Below are 17,710 nucleotides of genomic sequence, written 5' to 3'. Positions count from 1 at the left end.
GCTGTTCGTCGATTACTAAAAAGAAGGCCAGCGGCTCGGGTTACTCGCTTCGCTCGTAACTTTTGATTTCTCGTTGCACACTACCTATGGAGTAATGATGCTACCTATGTTACCGATGCTTCCTTAGGAGTTGGATCTCATCGTTTGTGGACATGTGATGCATTGTATTATAGAAAGATTTACGGTATGGCGAATGCAAAGAAGAGAAAGGGTCTTATTGATTCATTGTGTCTTGAACAAAGCCCAAATTCGATAGTTTAACTCGCCTCCCTTTTTTGTATTAAGATCCTGTAAGAAAGCTCTTTTAGCAATATACGGCGGTTGATGAGTAGGAGGATCATGCCGTAAAGCGGTAAAATCACATGACGTGCATAAACCATCAAGCTTTCACGTACACAATCATGTAGTTGTAGGTACAGATTAAACTTGCCGATGCATACACGTCATTAACTACACCGCACCAGCTTCAACTTCTGCCATCTCCCATATGCTTTTCATTATTATTCCTCATCCTGCGAGAATTGTGGTTGTGAATTGTTACTTACGTATACGTCCACCATACATGCAAATGAAACCAACGAAATCCAGCAAATACGGTGGAAAACATGCCTGTGATATGACACTATATTTATTCATCTGCTTCAGCTCGAGTAGCTTATGGGGTAATATATTGAGGTATGATTTCTTCCATCAATTCTTTGGCGTCCTCGGGAACGGGTCCCAATGCAGTGACCTTGGCGAGATCCTGGTAATATTCTCTAAAGAAAGATTCCAATTGGGTGGCGTTGACTTCACACGAAAAGCCTTTGTCGTTGTCTGCTACACCATCAGATGGTAAATAAGCGACTTTCATAGTGGCTCCAATGCTTTCTTCAAGATCTCGAATATGCTGCATGATATCGTCCTCGTCAAACAATGGCTTGTAAAACACACGGACTTCGAATTTGGCTATTGATTGTTGATTAGTACAAAAAACTCCAGGTGCCTACATTTACTACTTACTTGACATAATGAAGCGATGATAACTGTGCTAAATGGAATGAGAACTAAGGGTAAAACGCAGCATCAATCATCGCCTTTTTATATAGTATGCAAGCGTGTGAGTAATGCAAGGCCGAGTGAGCTGAGAAAAGGAAATTACGTTGCCATCAAGCCTAACCGAGAACAAGACCGAGAGCAACCTCTTGCTGGACTCACAAACAAGAATGCAAAAGATGAACACAGCATATGAGTGGTATTCGAAACGGCGATGTCAAAGCACGCTATGTGACACAGCATACCTCCTCCCTGATGTCATCTCCGCTTATGCCAATCCTTAACGGCCACTTTTCCGAATTCTTGGAGGATAGCTTGCATCAGGTGAGAAGGTTCAATTTTATTCTTAGTGGCAAGTCCGATGAATGTTTACAACAAAGACGCGAGAGGAGGTGTCGGCTACAAGTGATCCATCATGTTGGCGATGGATAATACTAGAAGATGAGTGATCATGGACTTGTACACAAATAAGTTGCTGCTGCATCATCCGCTAGTGGTAACAATGCAATGAGCGATAATCATACCGGGGGTTGAATATGATGTACCTGAATGTGGGGATATCTTTGTGCCTCGTTGAAAAGACGTGCATAATAAAAGCTGATGAACGCAATGCTGAAGCGAGCCTTGGTCATTAATAATGACGGGTCGAATTGATAGTAGCAATTCTGCCGAAGGGCTCTTTACATGTGAAAGGTTTCATTCACTTAGGATGATAGCAATGAAAGCAGCGGGTGGTGTAGTGTGGGAGAAACCTAAAGTCTTTCATCCATGAGAGCAGGAAAGTATTCTGCATCATCAATGATTCATCCGATATAAATGTCTTTATAGTAACCATGGCTTGATCCATCTCCGAAGAAAATCCCTAGCTATTAGAATGGATCATACCTATACACCATTACATGCCCTCCTTTGAATCATGCATTTCCCTTCTTATGTACGATCTACCTCTACGTATGGATAGTGCTCTAGCAACATGCTTACACGTTTTTCCAATGCTACATTACAATCTCGTAGATTTTATCTTTACAGCAACCTGCACCCCTTCGCCATCCATGTTTATAAAAAGACTCTAGTTCCTCCCATTCTCAACTGTTGCCCCATTCAAGTATACAACTGCCACCTGCGAACGATTGCCCTGCTTCAACCCATCATGTCCATCGTACAATTGCCTTGATCCGATTGCCTTTGACTGAATGGCAAGTCCATGGCGTGTGCACCCCACTAACAACACTCGCGTTTCTTGACACGACACCTTCACTTGTACAATCCTTGGCCAACACCAGCCGTAACAGCAGTTGCCATGAGTAAGGTCTTTACCCCAGTGTCTCAGCTTACTTGCAGCAACCTGCCTTGCAGCCTCGTTTTAAATGAACAGCAGATAGCCATTGTATAGAAGCAGCTTTATATACGTGTAGCAACTTGTTTTCAATACAAACGAATTCTACATATGAGTATGGACCTGAATATTGGTTTGTGGATGGGAGGGAAGGAATTGGGGTATATACAACATGTGTATCGATTGTCAACTTGACCTTTATGCTTTCATCCTGAACGATTGTTGGTGCATCCAATTATTGTACTTGGGTATTTGACAATGCCAGTAATCAATCATTATGATCGGAGAGAAAGATGTTGGAAGCATGGCCATCATGCATGTAGGTGACAACATCCTTGTTTATGTGGATGGTGGGCGGGTAATGTAATCACAAAGAGGAAGGGGGGTTGATACATGAAATGGTGCATGATTCGATAAATTGGTATGCATAAATCCCAGCCTCTGAGAATGCCAAAATGTGACATGATTATCATGGCAACAACACAAGTAAGCATACGAAAATGCCGTCATTAATAGTTTATTCGAGCAAAGGATGGTCTTTCTATTTTTACATTTGGCATGGGTCGTTCTACTTCATGTGGCACTACCATGGTCTTGAGAGTGGTTTTGATTTCTTTGACTCGAATACCTCTGTACATGAGCTCACGTTTTCCATCATCAATGTCTTCTTCTGATGGTCTTGGTTCTTCAACAATGGCATCATTGATGTTTTTGGATGTTTCTTGTGTTGGGGTTGTTGTGGAGGAGGAGGAGGGTGGGTTGATCAGCCAAGAAAATCTAGCTGGATAACGATGGGTCGAAGCTGACGAGGAACGCCTTGGTGTAGGAAGGCTATGTTGACTACTCATACTACTGCTTCGTTTGGGTCGAGCTGTCATACTCGTTGTCTTTTCAATGTTGTTGGTGGTGGTCTTTGTCTTTGATTGCGATGGAGCTGATTGGCGAGATGAGCCTGTGAAAAAGGAACGTACACTGGTACTCCTGCTTCGGTTAATTTGAGCTGTTGTTGTTGTAGTTGAGCTTGAAGAAGGAATAATAGATGCATGACCGAGAGATAAAGAAGACGCTCCACGACCTTTACTGGACATCTCTATAGCTGCAGCTATCATGGCTGACATGGATTCAAGTGAAATGTCGTCTTGTGTTGTTGATCGTCTGCTGTCAGCATTCTCTGAAGAGGTTGTAGGTTGGTTATAGGACTCGTTGGATGTAATGGATTGATTATCGGTCATGGAAAGTGTATGTACTTGAAGTGAAAAGAAAAAAAGTGAATTGGTTAATTAGTTTTGTGGTGCAATAAACTTACATTCATCGTTGTACAACATCCACTTTTACACCTCTGTTTCCGACCTCCTCGTTTCCCACCTTATTCTCCAATAGCTCGATCACTGTGATGGCATCATTCTTGACAACCCGCAATCATCTATCAGTGATTGATTCCATTATGCTTAGTATATGAGTTTCAGACATCCCCTTTTGAGAGAAACCATATTCAGGTACGTACTTTCATGTGATTCGCTGAGATGGGATATCGCATTATGAATAATGGCACAAACGAGACGAGGGCGATATTTGAAATACTTTTTGAGTCAGGATCGGATCCTTTGTATCACCTTTCTTCCTCCCCCACACATCGTCTGCAATATGCACGGAAGCTCGTCGTCAAGCCAACATGCCCAATCCACTGCTCATCTATCATTGACCGCTCGATCACAACCTCCTATTCGTCAACACATGTCTCCTGCGCTTTCCGAATCAAGGACACCTAGCGACATTATGCGGCTACACAAGACAGCTTTCAACCGTATCAATGGCAACGACCGATCCAGGGCTCGCGTCTCCACTACCAAATTGAAGCACATGTTTGTGAATAACCGTGAGCGTGAAGAGCTCATGTCCGCATGCTCCATTGGCGATGTTGATAAAGGTATGTGTGTTGCCCTTGCTTATCATTTGATAGGCGAGGCTAATGGTATTGCCGTTCACGACCACCCCGGTACTAACTCGTTTATTATCAAATAGTCAACCATATACTCACATACACAAAACCCAATGTGAATCCGGATCTGGTGCGTGATTCCAAATTGAGGACTCCTTTATTGGTTGCTTGTGCAGGTGGCAAGGCAGATGTTGTACGGCTTCTTATCCGCTGGGGGGCTGATGTGAACAATCCAATGGGTGATATTATTGGCAACAAACCTCTTGATTTGGCTGTGATATCAAGCAATGTCGATACCGTTCTTGCTGTTCTTGAAGCTGGTAAGTTGTACGAAGCACGATTACATAAGAAACGTACATGCACAGAGAGAGAGAGACATTCGGCTGACCATAAAGGGAAATTTTCACAGGTGCCAAAGTGATGCGACCAGGGCTATCTTCTTCCAGCGATGATCAACTTCCAGGCTCTCTACGACAGCGACAAACAAGATCCCCCTTACGACTTGCCGAATCTAGACTAGACTTGCTCATTGCAAAACGACAAGAACAAGGTTCATCCATGGTAGAAGAGGGGAAACAGGATAAGAATATGGATCAAATCGTTCAAGTAAGTCATGGATAGATATGTATATACATAGATGGTTTATTGATTCTTTTATTAGATCATCAAGTTGCTAAAGTACTTTTCCCCATCATCCACCAACCCAAGCGATGACTCCAAGGATACCGTTGCCAATGAGCTAGATGAGCTTACATCCAAACTTTCAAGCATTGCCCTGAATTCCACTGCCGAGAAGCCCGCCGACGATTTGGAAATCATGATGGGATTACGAGACGTTATTACCAAGCTCCATATATAGCATTGCTGTTTTATTCCTCTTCTCCACTTGTCAATATTGAAATGAGATGTGAACCAGCTTGCTTGATTGGGGTCTTGCCATTCTTCAGCAGATAGGCTGATATCCGCCCATAATCTTTCTCGGTGATAAACATGAATGTGGATCCAGACCAGAGAGATAATGAGAATTCGGGTGATGTGGCACAGAGCTCACGAAGGATCTCTTCTGTTTCCTATATATTAACCCGCATGACAGCCATATCATCAGCATCGACAGCTCTTTTTCGAGTTCCTTATGTAGCCAACTATTTACCTCGGGAGTAAGCCTAACGACGTCACTTAGCGATTCCATCGTGCACACACGCATGTTCTAAATAAATCAATGAATCATTTGCAATCCTTAAAAGATCCTTGTAATTTACCTTGACAGCATCCGTTATGCGACCTTGATACTTTTCAAACCTTGATCGCTTCTTTTTCAATTCCTTTTCCTCAGCCTTCTCTCGCTTTTGTCGTTCCTTTTCTTCTTGCTTGGCCTTTTTTGCTTGTTGCTTTTTCCTTTTTTCTTCCTAATGTGCCATGATCAGTATTAAAGCAAGTGGAGAATGTCCATGGATCATACCTCTTGTGCTCGACGAATGGCTTCCTCTGCTTTTCGCCTTCTAAACTCTTCTTCCAATATCTCATCCTGTGCTCGACGCAATTCTCGTTGTTGATTCATGTACTAAATGTCAAGTTTAGTACCATAAACATACCCTCATATCATCATTCATACCTCATGATATTGTCGCATTTGCTCTTTCCTCCTTAACTTTTCACCTTTCTTCTTGCCAATCTTTTTCACTCGTACGGCTGTAGATGATCCTTCTCCCACATCTTCTCCTTGTTCGGCCACATCCTCTTGTATGGTATCATCCAGATAATCCTCTTCCTCGCTGAAATCTCCTACTGCCTGAGTAGAATACGTATCTTCAACCGTGGGGGGTTAGCGTAAGGCTATTGGGAACACGCATCTCAACTAGTACCATCTGATCGTTGTTGTTGTTGCTTGCGTATCTCGAGTAGAACTAGGATCCCAAGGACACAAATGGCGATTGGAATAAGGAGAATGGCGGAAAACTCATTGCTGCCAGCCATGACGACCAAGTGAGAGAGAGAAAAAAGAGAATTGATATGTATGCGGTGTTGACGGCATTTCCATAATTAACCTCCCAACTCCACGGCCAGGCTGTCCTCTGATGCATAATCGTAGTGGCAAGACTATCTACCATGTATCGTCATCGTTATGTAAATAAACCACAAATTAGGATATTATGGCTCGTTTAGATGTGTAATGAGAGGGACAATACTACATTCTCTATAATTAATTACAACTTGCTAGCTGGCTCACCCATTCATATTAAAGCAAATTTGTTCATTGACCCTGAAAAGGCATTATAGTGCGATTTGGGAATATGTAGCGACTGATCGTCACATATAGTCACCTTGAACCTTGGAAGTACCTCATCATTTCGTTGATCAATGATTTTGAGCCGAGATACTACATGTCACATCACCGACCAAGCAGTGCGAATAAGACTCTGCGGCCACCTGCGGGGTGTATGATCAATATACGATATCATAAAGGGTAGTCTTCGAGGATACTACGTATGATCCAACCAAAAGTAACGTATGAAGGTATATAATCAACACAGCTTTAAAAGACTTTATTATGATTGAATAATGTTATGGGTACACCAAAGATGCTTTTTCATGGATGATAGCTTTAGTCACCACAGCTTCCGCTCTCTTCATCGCCGTTTGCTGGGTCTGGTACGCCACAGCAACTCAAAAATCTGTTACGATTGATGTCGTCCTTTGCATCCTCGGCAGTCTTAGGGAAGTAACATTCGCCATCCTTCATGGTGCCAAGTCCGCCACCGCCAACACCAACAATGCCGAGTCCGCTTGTGATTCCAGTACAGCAACTTCTAGTAAGGTCCATCGTTTTGTCAGTCGAACCACGATTTCTGCACTCGCAGTGATAGGTATCGTCCGCTTGAACAAGAAGAGAGTTGCTTGTAAAAAGGGCGAGGCAAGCGATTCCCAATGCCATGAACGAGTATTTGGTCATTATTGTTGTCGATCGAATATGAAAAAGATTGGTATAGATGAATAATAAGTGGATGTGGTTGATGATCGACTAGACATGCTTTTATATCTTGAAAATTGATCCTTGTACCTATCACTCCTTACGTTCCCCGCCGGTGCTCTTTGTATGTATAATGGCACAATGTACATTCGTATGTACGTAGTTCCAGGAGAGCCACCTACGCCATCTGCATAATCACCCTTTATACGGAAGTCGACAAAGAGCACCATCCCCCTTTTCTTCCAAGCAAGAAACGTTAGAATGAAGCTTGTTGAGTTGAAAGAACAAGGATCAAGGGCGGAACGGGTACATCCTCCTCCTTAAACCTTGTCTTTACATAACTGTCAACCTCCACGAGAAATGATGATCCTTCATAGCAGCGGGAAAACTCATTATCGATACCATGACAATGTTGTGAATGAGGCAGGAGGTTATGGTTGTGGGTTGCCATGATACTTGACATAGTCATAGGAACACATGCACACAAATTTCATGTGGGCTGTACGTATCCATTCATTCATTATGCACTGATCCATGTCTGTGTTTCTTTGTCCAATTTTTCTTTGTTTCTTGTTTTATAAACGCACAGCAACTCATGAAGCGATCTCATATCGATTCGAAAGATAACACGCACAGCAAGCAGCAAACTGACAAAGCGAACTCTCAACATGGCATCACTGGGGGAAAAGAGAATGTGCATTTGCAGCCTGGTATCAAAGTGACAAACGCGTCTACACCTGGTAAAATGACCACTCCATCATGGGCCATAGCAACCGCGTCTAACAAGGTTCCCAATCGCGTTACCACTCTATAGAGACTATGCTACACTCGTCATGGAAGTTTCTCTACAGCTATCACTTTCTTTCTCTCTTTGCATCGGCACTCCATATCTCATCACTGAAACTTGACACGCTTGAGTCGGCTATGCTTACTTCGCTCCCTTCAACAACAAGCACCGGCAATGGATTAGTACGCACCATGAGCAGTATGCTTGCTGATGATTTTACCGAGAACTGCAATATCAACCACGAGACGGATACGCAGCGATCTCATTACATGATGGAGACTATTATCCAATCTCTGTTTGATGCAAGTCGTTTACGACATAAAAAGTAAGATGTCAATTCGAGAAAGAGTGAGAGAGGGGGTTGGCACGCAGGAGTAAAAAGGAAACATTCTTACATCCATCATGGGATTATAGCAACAAGAGCAATGGCCATTTAGCATTGTACGAGCATCTATCAGAGAACACCCCGATATCCATCCCGAAAGAGTCATGGTCATTTTGGGAACTTGATTTACTTGGCCGTATCCATGCACTCAAGTGGCTGATTGATCAAGTTGACTGGCAGCACCTTCAAAGTTGGCAAGTCGGTATGGCTGAAGATAAAATGGTAAGGAGAAAAAAGGTACCCGTCATCATCACTCCTTACATAACGCGCACACACACACACACATCTGTTGTTGGAATTTGTGAGATGTCCCCCCGCGTCCCTTCTCCTCTCTCACACTTACCCCTACTGCCTACCCACGAACGAACGATCCAATAACAGCCGATTTCTATTCTAGAGATTAACACCGCTCGGGATGGATCGACAAGGATGGACGTATTGGATGTTTGATGGTAAGCTACTATACCCTTCTCCTTTTTTTGGGTGGCAAATAGCTAACATTTTTCATGCAGATACCCGGTTGTACCGTGAGCTGCCAATGAATTTGCTTCAACGAAAAACCATTGCATTGCTTGAATCAACAGATTACACATTCGAATTGGTGAGTTATTAACTTTTTTTCTTTCTCCTTCAATATGGCTCATTACGATTGCATAGGTGTGCCGTACCATTGATGATTGGAAAGAACTCAAATCTCGATTTTCAACCACCTCACGACGACCCGCTGAAAAGGCTCTCGCGCTCAAATTGGAAACGATTGCTCCAGAGGCCATCCATCAATTGGAAGCAATACAATTGAAAAAGGAACGTGAAGAAGCTCGACGAGAAAGAGCACGACAATTGGAAGCGCTACCTCGAAAACGAAGTCGACGTTTGGAAGCCAAGGTAAATGACATCATGCTGTCAAGAAAAGAGGGAGGAAATGATCCATTAAACGTCTCTTTCCATCAAGGAAAATGAGCTCAACAAGCGACGAAAAGTCAAAGAGGCGGAGGAACAACGCATTGCAATGCAAGTATTCGAACAACAACAAGCAACACAGCAAAAGTCACATGATGAGCAGCTATTGAAGGATGTGGTATGGTCATTTATTCATCGTTACAAGCACTTAGTAACACGGGTTGGATTCGTATAGGAAAGAGGACTCAAGAAATACGTACATGAATATATCGAAAAGGAAATCAATCGTGCTATGGAAGAGGAGGAGGAAGCAGCAGCAGCAGCATTGGAGAAAGATGAAGGGGACCTTGAAGATAGAATACGCAGCACACGACGATCACCTGCTGTACGCCACAATCCACGAGTTGCTTTCTTACGAGAACTTGATGAGGTATTAAGCAAAAAGGCGGGAATCGAGCAACGTGTGGAAAAGATGCGAGGATGGGCAACACTACTTGATGATCAACATGGCGTCAAGGTATCTCGAGGTGACAATCCTGATGCACCGCTTGTAATCGGCTATGGCTTGAAGTTGGATGGCCCTGGTAGCAAAGGAGGTATGAGAGAATACATATATACATCAAATGAAGGGTCACCTCGCTAATGACGATACATTGTAGACATCACATCACCTATATTGAAGAACATCTTGCGTGTATTTCTCACCACGTTACCAACGACCAACAATGACACTGGCATGGACATACCAACCATACGCAGAAAATTGTTACTGGATGACTACAAGAAGCAAGGACAGTTTTCAGGCTTTGAAAGCTTTATACAAGATCTAGATTTAGCTCTACCACATTCATCATCAAACGCAGCTTCTTCACCACAAGCTCATGCTGCTGGTATTCTTGTACGCATTTTTAGTTGATTCGTATAAAGTTATTCATTGTATAAAACTACCGTTGCTGGACAATAGAATGGAAGAGGAGTGTAATGGGATATGTATCTTGGAATCAATGTTCTCTCACCATGTCGCGGGTGGCGGTATAGTAACCCGAATCTGCAAGCTGGTTGTGTATCGTCTTCATTGGTAGGCATGCCAATCTGGGTTTTCCCGATTTGCTGGGATAATAAGCTTTGAATGTTTGCTACTTTGCGACATTCACGACGACACAATTTGAAGATGCCGTTAAGGTTCAAAAAGGGCTGTGATATGAGCAAATCTTTAAATCAGATATAGCGGCTAATAATGTCTGTGTGTGGTACTGCAGCAGTGGATGAGGCTGTTCATGTGCAACATCTTGATCTTTCCTCCGCCTCTGTGTGTTCGGGGACATGCGGGAATTATAGCACGGGATGAAAAGAGGGAAAAAAAACGTTGGCAAGCTGCTACGTTGTGCGTGTGATACTATTGTGTGTTGATTCGTTGCCTTGATATAATGACTATAAGGGAACAAGGTATCTCTCACAAGGTATGCCTTTATATCCAAAAGAGGTAAAAATCACACACAATGAAGCACGCACACACACACACACACACCAGCCCAGGAGAATTTCATCCACCACGCTTGGTTTAGTAGCGCGCGGACAACCTCCCCGGATGAGAGATGGGTATGTCTAAAAAGGGGGGAGACCACACACGCAGTGCAATAGGGTGTCATTGTGTGTGCAAAGGTCCTCGGGGAAAGTTCCACCGAATACCAATACCGCTATCTTGATAATGTGGTCATTATCAAACTCCTATTACAATAATGGATGGTATGGAAGGTAATCAAGATTGCTTATATTGGAAAAACATTCCCTGAAGGCTCTTTGTGCATGGCAATCATTGTTGTGGTGATAGCCTATTATGCGAGTCTCACTTGGACAGGTACCACAATGGAATTCTTTTACCTCGTGGGATCGTGTACAATGATTTATCGGATGGAAAAGGAAGAAGCAGGCAACATAGGTGGCGCGCTAGAGACCAGTAGCTTCGTTTCAATTCTCACTATTATGTGAGGTAGAAAGCTGTATATCGTTGTAGCTCTTAAAGGTGGATGCTTTGAGAGCAGAAGTTTATGTATGTCGATGTTTGGATCACAAGCAAGGCCCCGTATCTTTTGTATTTGTTGAAAAATGATAAACATGTTATTGCTTGATATGTAATTAACCTGCTCTACATTCGAACTTTCCAACTACACTGGTGGTCGCGTGACCATTCAAATCCATGTGTACGGGACCAGCTGTAACCCACGTGTTCAGCTCGCTCTCTCTCTTTATCCCAATTAGAGATCAAGATATCATTATAGAAGTAGTAGTAAGAGTAAAAGTAGTAATAATAGTAGCAGCAGCAGGCGACGTTTTATGATACAGCTATTTACATCATTTACAAGTTGTTGCGAGCGTGATCAAGTGGATCGATGAGGGAAAATAAGGGTTGGGGGAAAAGGGGGATGGATAATGCTTATGGCTTTTGGAGCTTCTTTTGAAGGTCTGAAGGCAAGACAAAGCAAGAATGGCCTGCAAGTACTGTCTTTGGTTTTCTACCTCTCTTTTTTCGAGGAGCTTGCACTTCGTTTTGATTCCTCTTACCAGAAGAGGAGGGTGCCTTGCGTTGTAGTGAAGTGGCAGGTACATTCCATGTTGTGGGTGTCAAAAACGTTAAGCTGCTACTGTTGTCGTTTTCTTGCATGAACATTGGGTAAGACGATGACCCTCTTGTCGTGCTACTAGCACTTTCCGTTGAGGTGTTGCTAATACTTCGTGGTCTACCACGTCGTGGTTTTGGTTGTTCAAGAGACAATGGTGCCGAATTCATTGTGGAAAGGGTATCCTTAATGCTCCAAGGGGCAGCTTCAGGCTCACCAGCAGATGAAACTCGACGTAAAGGACTGAGAGGTGGATCATGACCTTGAAGGGGTGGTAGCTCATATTCATCCATGGACATGGCTGGTGGAAGGTTTGGTGACATTGAAGCACATGATTCTATCGGGGACGGCATAAAACTCGGCGAAGGAAACGAAGATGGTGAAAAGGCACTTTGGACAAGTGGTGGTGTGGGTGGTGTGGGTGATGGCGGTACGAAGTTTAATGCCGGCGGTGGTGTAGGCCGAGTATCGTTAAGCAAGTTTGAAATGGATGGCAGCATTTGAAAGTGATGAAAATGAAAGGTGTGGAACAACAGGTGAAAAAATCAAGATGAAGGTGGTGCTCTTTATAAAGGAAACGACGACGGCTGATCGGACTACCATACAAATCATAAATAATACTCAATACCAATCATATCTACGATAATGAAAAAGAAACAGTAAACTTATCGTTCTTTTCTCGTGCTTCCTGAATCCCAGGTTTGGTCAATTTCTTGCCCTGCTTTGTGTGTAACACGTGCTCAGCCAGTGGATGCCAATTTCACTAGACCCTACAAGTTTTCAACATCCGTTTATCCTCCCCCCAATTTCCTTTGCGTTATTTTTGCTATTCCATTCATGCAATGCTTCTCATTTTTGTATAGCCTTGTGTAATGATTTCATCTCCAAAGGACCGTTATCCGATCATAGCGATGGGATGAAAGATGTACATCTCACATTTCAATCGAGAGGTAGTTCATCAGATCAAACGAGTAACAATGCACAAAGATTGCGTGTGAATTGAGCCATATGGAGCCATCGCGTAATCGGGGGTCTTTTCCGGAGAAAGGGTGGATGGACCTTTTTGCTCTCCACTCGTTTCAGACAACACAACAAATCGGTGCGGAGAAACACTTCCGAATGAGCGATACGTCTTGCGAATCCATTCATATCATTGGAAAGATTGGATTATGTTAATGCCAATCCCTGATTGGATCCCTTTGCTTTGCATGAAACAATGTTGCTTTTCCATCTTTCTTATCACTCTAACGTACATTGTCCGCAAAGGCAAGATTACGATACAACGAAGTGAAACAGCACACAGCGTGGGATACGCTCAGCTTTTGGAGTATTTTCTATCATACAGGGAATGTTGCACATTAGATACAAGAGTTCTGATGCCATCATCAAAGCTTTCCCGTTGTTTTTGATTCCAGAAGCGTGATGCATTAATGTCAGAAAATCTTGATTTTATAGCGCTTTTTAGCTTGTGTCCCATAACGTGCGCTGAGATGAGACTAAATCAGCGCCAAAACGCACTATCCCTTTAACATCCAATATATACATTACAACGAGGCCCAAGCATTTTCCCCTTTTTTGCTTGAGCTAAGCTTCTCAAATGTCTATTGCCAAGGAATATGGCTGGATGCTTTGATGAAAAGCAAAAAGTACAAGCACTAAATCGGTCACTGGAATTAAAAAATGTGCTATCCATGTTAGCACAAAGCCTAATATGAATACTGATCCCCTTTCTCCGAAGCTTTGATAACCTTTAAAACGTTGATGGTAGCGACCCACCAGTGACACAAACGCGATGATCATTACGAGTCATCGATTGTATACTTACCTTCCAATTATCTTGCTTGTCACCCTTGTCAAAGTCACCGATACCGATTAGGAGTAAGGGATAAGATGCACGAATCAAGTAGGCTGAGAAGAAAAGAGGCGTCTCATGCTTCCAAACACCTTGGTGACACAAGCTTTCAAGGCCTATGGTTTTGGCAGCTGTCCATATTGTGCCGTGACAAAGAGACATAGCATCTCCACATGTTGGCAAAGCCTAGGGCATTGTGATGAAATAGATGAAGACGTATTACAATGATCATTGTTAATGTGGGTCAAAAGGAAAATGAAGACGGCTGCAAGTAGCTGCTGTGTTGCGTGAACCATAAAGAAGGGGTACCATGTGACAAAATATCAAGCCCATGCTAAAACATGGGTCGCTGCTTGTTTTTTTTCTATTTGCCAATGTATGTATCCGCTCATAACATACCACGCATACTCGTCCCTTTTATTCATTTGACAGCTGTCAATGGGCATATCAGTGTACGAGAAGAAGTTGGGGTTCATGCAGGTCGACAAGTGTGGGAATAGTGCTGTGATTGATCATCCAATGAGAAGCACTTGCTCCTATCCTATCCTTAACCCTCCTCCTTCTTGTCATCCAAATATGGGTAAAAATCCTGCTTGCCGGTGATCGACTATGCAAGTGCCAAAGACAATGAATATGATCGTGTCGTTCCCGTTATAAGGAACCCTTTTGACGATGGTATCCTCATCTCCATCATCCCACCCCTCTTCATACGAATTGCACATACCTAAATGTCCTCTACTCAAAAACACGTCATTGTGATCGGTGCTGGTGCAGGCGGTACAGCAACAGCAGCTCGATTGGCACGTGAAGGATACCGTGTTACTGTGGTCGAGAAGAATGACTTTAATGGTGGACGTTGTTCTCTCATACACCACAATGGCCACCGCTTTGACCAAGGTCCCTCATTGTACCTGATGCCGGAGCTCTTTAAGGAATGTTTTCGTGACCTGGATGAGCGTATTGAGGATCATCTTGAGCTACTCAGGTGCCACAACAACTACAAGGTTCACTTTGACGATGGCGATACCATTCAACTTTCATCCGATTTGACGCGGATGAGACCTGAAATGGATCGTTTTGAAGGCGAAGATGGATTTGGTCGCTTTTTGCAATTCCTCAAAGAATCTCAAGTGCATTACGATCGTGGAACCTTTGTGGCCATCAAGCGCAACTTTGCGTCCATTTGGGACATGATCAAGATCCAATACCTTCCTGATATTTTTCGACTTCATTTGTTTGACATGATTTATTCACGTGCCTCCAAGTACTTCAAAACGAAAAAGATGCGCATGGCATTTACCTTCCAAACCATGTACATGGGGTAAGTGCTACTACTACAATGACTCGCAAAGAGATTGTCTTTATTCACAACGGCTTTGTTTCATACATAGCATGTCTCCTTATGATGCACCAGCGGTGTATAGTCTCTTGCAGTTTACGGAGTTTGCTGAAGGAATTTGGTATCCACGGGGTGGATTCAACATGGTTGTGCAAAAGCTGGAGAAGATTGCCAAGGATAAGGGTGCTGAATTCAAGTATAGTGCTCCTGTGGCGAAGATCAATACGAGTGGACGCAACGTTACTGGTGTCACTTTGGAGAACGGAGAAGTGATTGATGCGGATGCTGTGGTGTGTAATGCCGACCTTGTGTATGCATACAATCGCCTATTACCCCCATGCTCGTGGGCACAAAACACCTTGGCGAACAAAAAGTTGACATCTTCATCCATCTCGTTTTATTGGTCAATGAAGCGCACCATCCCTGAACTTGATGTTCACAATATCTTTTTGGCTGAAGCGTACCGTGAGAGCTTTGATGAGATCTTCAAGGACTATACCTTACCCTCGGAACCATCCTTCTATGTCAATGTGCCATCACGTATCGATCCATCAGCAGCACCTGCTGACAAGGATTCAATTATTGTTTTGGTGCCCATTGGCTACATGCGTGGTACAGAGCCTGATCAAGACTATCCACGCTTGGTGAAGCGGGCTCGTGACATGGTGCTTGAAGTATTGCAACGTCGTATCAAGGTGGATATGGAGTCATTGATTGAGCATGAAATCGTGAATGATCCTAGTGTATGGCAAGAAAAGTTCAATTTGTGGCGTGGATCTATTCTTGGTCTCTCCCATGATGTATCCCAAGTGCTATGGTTCCGCCCATCCACCAAAGATTCCACTGGTCGATTCGATAACTTGTTCTTTGTTGGTGCTTCTACTCATCCTGGTACTGGTGTGCCCATTGTTTTGGCGGGAAGCAAACTCACAGCTACCCAAGTGTGTGAACATTTTGGTCGAAAGGGTCTTAAGCCAAGCAAGCTTGTGGAGCACAAACGAGTTTACGAGCCTGAGAGTGGAAACACATTGATGAGCAGCTTCGTGACCTTTATCATTTCATTGTTTGTGTTGCTATTCGCTTTCTTTGTAAGCTTCCCTACATCCAGCGTCTATCCAACTCCTGCCGCTTTTATCAATGCCTGTCTTCCTTCCACTTTTCGGGTTGTCATGGCCGCTGATATCGAATAACTGTCAAGGATGGTCATCTTTAAGTGATTAGTTGGTTGCTGATAATAAAATCGTCTCGTGTAATTGCTTGTTAAAGTATCTATGCTCCATCATTGGCATAAAACAATATTGCCACTCTCATCCTTGCACACGCAATACTTTCATATGCACCAATCATCCAGGATGCATAGTATCAAGGTCAAGCTGTCAACGTATACACCCTTTTCTCACCCATTGTATGTATCCAATTCCTTCCCTCCCATACCCAAACCAATATTCATATGTAGAATTGGTATGTATTGAAAACAAGTTGCTACACGTAAATAAAGCTGCTTCTATACAATGGCTATCTGCTGTCCACGTGAAAAGGCCGTTGAGGCAAGAGGCGTGTGTTGCACTAGAATGACAAGAGCCGTGAATGTAGTTTGAGGCAATGGAGTAAAGACTTTGCTTATAGCAACTGCTGCAATGAATGCTGTTACGTTTGATTGCGGTCGAGGAGTGTACAAGAGAAGGTGAAGTGTCAAGGAAGGCACGTGTTGTAGTAGAGTGACAAGATCGCTGTGTGTGTACACGCCATGGACTTGCCATTCAGTCAAAGACAATCGGATCACGATAGTGGTAGGATTGACATGATGGGTTGACAATGGTTCGCAGGTGGTAGTTGTATACTTGAATGGGGCAACAGTTGAGGATGGGAGGAAGAGGGAGGAAGCTTGGAGTGGAAGAGCTGCAAATTAATTAGATTCTTCTGATGCTTGGATGATGTTTCTGTGTTTGAGCGTTTTTCAGTCAAATCTCATCGGATCAAGAAAGTTGAATGATGGGCATGCTAGGCTGGAGCTGGACAATCGTTCGTATGCATTGGATTGGACAACAATGGAGAATGGGAGGACTAAGGTTATTAGCTGGCATTTTGAACTATACCTAAATAGTGTACAAGTATCATGCATCGCCTGTGCTGAATGACTCAAGTTACACAAACACGCCCTCTGCATCTTTTGCTCTATTGTAGTCATACTACTTTACATTAAACAAAGACCACTTCTCATATAGCATCACGCTTACAAACATAAAGGTGCCTGTATCTCCAAACTTTACAATCAAACGTGGGCTCTTTAATAGATCAACATGCTTGTCGGGGTCAAAGGAATCTTGTGTCAAAGTATGAAGTTCATCGTGGGCGATCCCAGATTTCGCAATGTCGCCACCAGCCAAACTGGATCCGGGGGTCGACCTCTTCGACGATGGCGACCAAAAAATATTTTTTGGGCTGTTTGCGACATTGAACGTGAAACTTTCACACAAGGTGCTGTTGGCCAAGCCGAGCCCATTGCTCTAATAAAAACCCCACGTTTCATTGTAAAGTTTGGAGATACAAG

The 17,710-nt window shown here is 43.3% G+C and overlaps 8 protein-coding genes across 8 annotated transcripts; 3 read left to right on the top strand and 5 right to left on the bottom strand.

Annotated features, from left to right (window-relative positions):
* Positions 1-655: 655 nt before the first annotated feature.
* Positions 656-1,009, bottom strand: O0I10_004386 (uncharacterized protein; the record flags this gene model as incomplete). The annotated part of the gene is made up of 2 exons (XM_058484445.1): positions 656-948; positions 1,003-1,009. 2 exons carry the CDS (start codon positions 1,007-1,009, stop codon positions 656-658), a joined length of 300 nt encoding a protein of 99 aa, XP_058344706.1.
* Positions 1,010-2,880: 1,871 nt separating this feature from the next.
* O0I10_004385 (uncharacterized protein) lies at positions 2,881-3,603 on the bottom strand (the record flags this gene model as incomplete). The annotated part of the gene is made up of 1 exon (XM_058484444.1): positions 2,881-3,603. The coding sequence occupies one exon, from the start codon at positions 3,601-3,603 to the stop codon at positions 2,881-2,883; it is 723 nt and encodes a 240-aa protein (XP_058344705.1).
* Positions 3,604-4,015: 412 nt separating this feature from the next.
* On the top strand, positions 4,016-5,169 carry O0I10_004384 (uncharacterized protein; the record flags this gene model as incomplete). The annotated part of the gene is made up of 4 exons (XM_058484443.1): positions 4,016-4,298; positions 4,394-4,630; positions 4,720-4,916; positions 4,972-5,169. 4 exons carry the CDS (start codon positions 4,016-4,018, stop codon positions 5,167-5,169), a joined length of 915 nt encoding a protein of 304 aa, XP_058344704.1.
* A 10-nt stretch (positions 5,170-5,179) lies between these two features.
* O0I10_004383 (uncharacterized protein) lies at positions 5,180-6,284 on the bottom strand (the record flags this gene model as incomplete). Its single annotated transcript, XM_058484442.1, has 6 exons — positions 5,180-5,380; positions 5,461-5,517; positions 5,570-5,716; positions 5,770-5,871; positions 5,923-6,116; positions 6,173-6,284. 6 exons carry the CDS (start codon positions 6,282-6,284, stop codon positions 5,180-5,182), a joined length of 813 nt encoding a protein of 270 aa, XP_058344703.1.
* A 628-nt stretch (positions 6,285-6,912) lies between these two features.
* Positions 6,913-7,260, bottom strand: O0I10_004382 (uncharacterized protein; the record flags this gene model as incomplete). The annotated part of the gene is made up of 1 exon (XM_058484441.1): positions 6,913-7,260. The coding sequence occupies one exon, from the start codon at positions 7,258-7,260 to the stop codon at positions 6,913-6,915; it is 348 nt and encodes a 115-aa protein (XP_058344702.1).
* Positions 7,261-7,873: 613 nt separating this feature from the next.
* Positions 7,874-10,266, top strand: O0I10_004381 (uncharacterized protein; the record flags this gene model as incomplete). The annotated part of the gene is made up of 9 exons (XM_058484440.1): positions 7,874-8,018; positions 8,093-8,390; positions 8,480-8,672; positions 8,848-8,902; positions 8,963-9,051; positions 9,108-9,335; positions 9,403-9,528; positions 9,586-9,946; positions 10,010-10,266. The coding sequence occupies 9 exons, from the start codon at positions 7,874-7,876 to the stop codon at positions 10,264-10,266; spliced, it is 1,752 nt and encodes a 583-aa protein (XP_058344701.1).
* Positions 10,267-11,784: 1,518 nt separating this feature from the next.
* Positions 11,785-12,468, bottom strand: O0I10_004380 (uncharacterized protein; the record flags this gene model as incomplete). Its single annotated transcript, XM_058484439.1, has 1 exon — positions 11,785-12,468. One exon carries the CDS (start codon positions 12,466-12,468, stop codon positions 11,785-11,787), a length of 684 nt encoding a protein of 227 aa, XP_058344700.1.
* Positions 12,469-14,548: 2,080 nt separating this feature from the next.
* Positions 14,549-16,349, top strand: O0I10_004379 (phytoene desaturase; the record flags this gene model as incomplete). The annotated part of the gene is made up of 2 exons (XM_058484438.1): positions 14,549-15,141; positions 15,212-16,349. The coding sequence occupies 2 exons, from the start codon at positions 14,549-14,551 to the stop codon at positions 16,347-16,349; spliced, it is 1,731 nt and encodes a 576-aa protein (XP_058344699.1).
* Between the last annotated feature and the right edge of the window lie 1,361 nt (positions 16,350-17,710).

This window comes from Lichtheimia ornata, assembly GCF_029851405.1.
Source record: "Lichtheimia ornata isolate CBS 291.66 chromosome Unknown scaffold00016, whole genome shotgun sequence".
Taxonomy (NCBI): domain Eukaryota; kingdom Fungi; phylum Mucoromycota; class Mucoromycetes; order Mucorales; family Lichtheimiaceae; genus Lichtheimia; species Lichtheimia ornata.
This window is presented reverse-complemented; position numbering and strand designations above follow the sequence as displayed.